Source organism: Myotis davidii, unplaced genomic scaffold, assembly GCF_000327345.1.
Source record: "Myotis davidii unplaced genomic scaffold, ASM32734v1 scaffold217, whole genome shotgun sequence".
NCBI classification, from domain to species: domain Eukaryota; kingdom Metazoa; phylum Chordata; class Mammalia; order Chiroptera; family Vespertilionidae; genus Myotis; species Myotis davidii.
Genome location: NW_006290034.1, coordinates 6,190,419 through 6,191,872, shown reverse-complemented (window position 1 = coordinate 6,191,872; position 1,454 = coordinate 6,190,419). Strand labels below are relative to the sequence as shown.

General features: G+C 32.5%; 1 protein-coding gene across 4 annotated transcripts in view; it reads left to right on the top strand.

The window, feature by feature from the left end:
* The window catches only part of LRIF1 (ligand dependent nuclear receptor interacting factor 1), a 13,744-nt gene that overhangs the window by 10,553 nt on the left and 1,737 nt on the right, over window positions 1–1,454 (top strand). For all 4 annotated transcript variants that reach the window (XM_006762994.2, XM_006762995.2, XM_006762993.2 and 1 more), the window contains one exon: window positions 797–1,054. In XM_006762994.2, the coding sequence (XP_006763057.1) occupies window positions 809–1,054 (246 nt within the window). In that variant the 5' untranslated portion in view covers window positions 797–808. The remainder of the gene's footprint in view (window positions 1–796; window positions 1,055–1,454) is intronic.

Below are 1,454 nucleotides of genomic sequence, written 5' to 3'. Positions count from 1 at the left end.
GGGAAAAATATAAGCATGCAGATGTTTATTGCAACATTACTCTTACTACTAACATCTTAAGAAATCTACATGGTCAATAATGATGAAAAGAAGCATCCCTGTAACTTTGTCTACTGTCACTCTACTTATAAGATCAGAGATAAGTCTATCTTTCCCAATGAAAATCTTTAGTATGTGCCTACCATGCAAATGGGAAAAAAAATGTAAATCAATTCTCAGGTTCTTCACAAATGGCTGGTAAATTTTGGTGGTAGATCAGTATAGATTCTAATACTTAACATAAGCTTCTACTTAAGATACGTGTTTCTGTGCTCACTAAATATTTGTACCCACCTTTTTCTTACTTAGAGGTGTACTTAATGTCAGTGTTTCTTTTCTTTCAGTACAGAATTTATTGAACTCCAGAGATATAAGGAAGTAAATTCTGATTTGACTATAAGATTGGTTAAAGGCATAAGACTTTCAGACGACTACAATTTCTAATTAATGTCACTTAGATTATTTTTAACTTGTCATTAGTGTGTGTTCTCATTTCAGTTGTTTGAGAATTGAGTAACTGTAACCTTTCTAGTGCAAGAAAGTGAAATAAATAAGAAATTGCATGGAAACATTTCTTATTTATTTGACTCAGTTCAATTTTTCGAGTGTGATGGTAAGGCAAGGGTAATGCAAACCAACCATTGAGGACTTTAAAGCATGCTTGAAGTAAGATGAGGAAATCATTTAGTTACCAGTCTGATAAAATAGCTTAAGTAATGGGTAGTATTGTTTGTGTGTTTTCTTTTCCTAATTTCAGATCCAGAATGAGATGGCATCAACATTACAAAAAGGTGCTCAAGAAAGAAATGACAAAAATGCTCAAGGAAGAAGCAATAAGGCATATCTGAAGACTGATGCTGAATTTAAAAAGCTATTTGGTCTTACTAAAGATTTGAGAATAAGACTTACTCGGATTCCTGACCATTTGGGTGCTGGCGATTTTGATTCCTTTAAGAGTTTGGTGAAGAGTGACAATGAGACAAAGTTTACAGTGAAGGAGGAAGAGAGAAAACAGGTAATAGATTTTAAAGTATTCTTTGTAGGTACTCCAAAGAGACATGAATGTATTAATTTTTTTATGTCTTAATATAAATTAGTTACCAACTTTGCATATATATGTATTATTATACCAAGATGGTGTTAAAAAGAACTATATATGCATAGGTAAAAATGCATCCATGGTTAGTTAATGGTGTTGTTTCAAGTGTTTTTATTCACCTACTGTTTATTTTTTCATCATAAAATTATAAGAAAATGGCCATAGCTTTTTTTTTTTTTAAATATATTTTTATTGAGTTTTTACAGAAAGGAAAGGAGAGAGATAGAGAGTTAGAAACATCAATGAGAGAGAAACATCGATCAGCTGGCTCCTGCACACTCCCCACTGGGAATATGTCCGCAACCAAGGCACATGC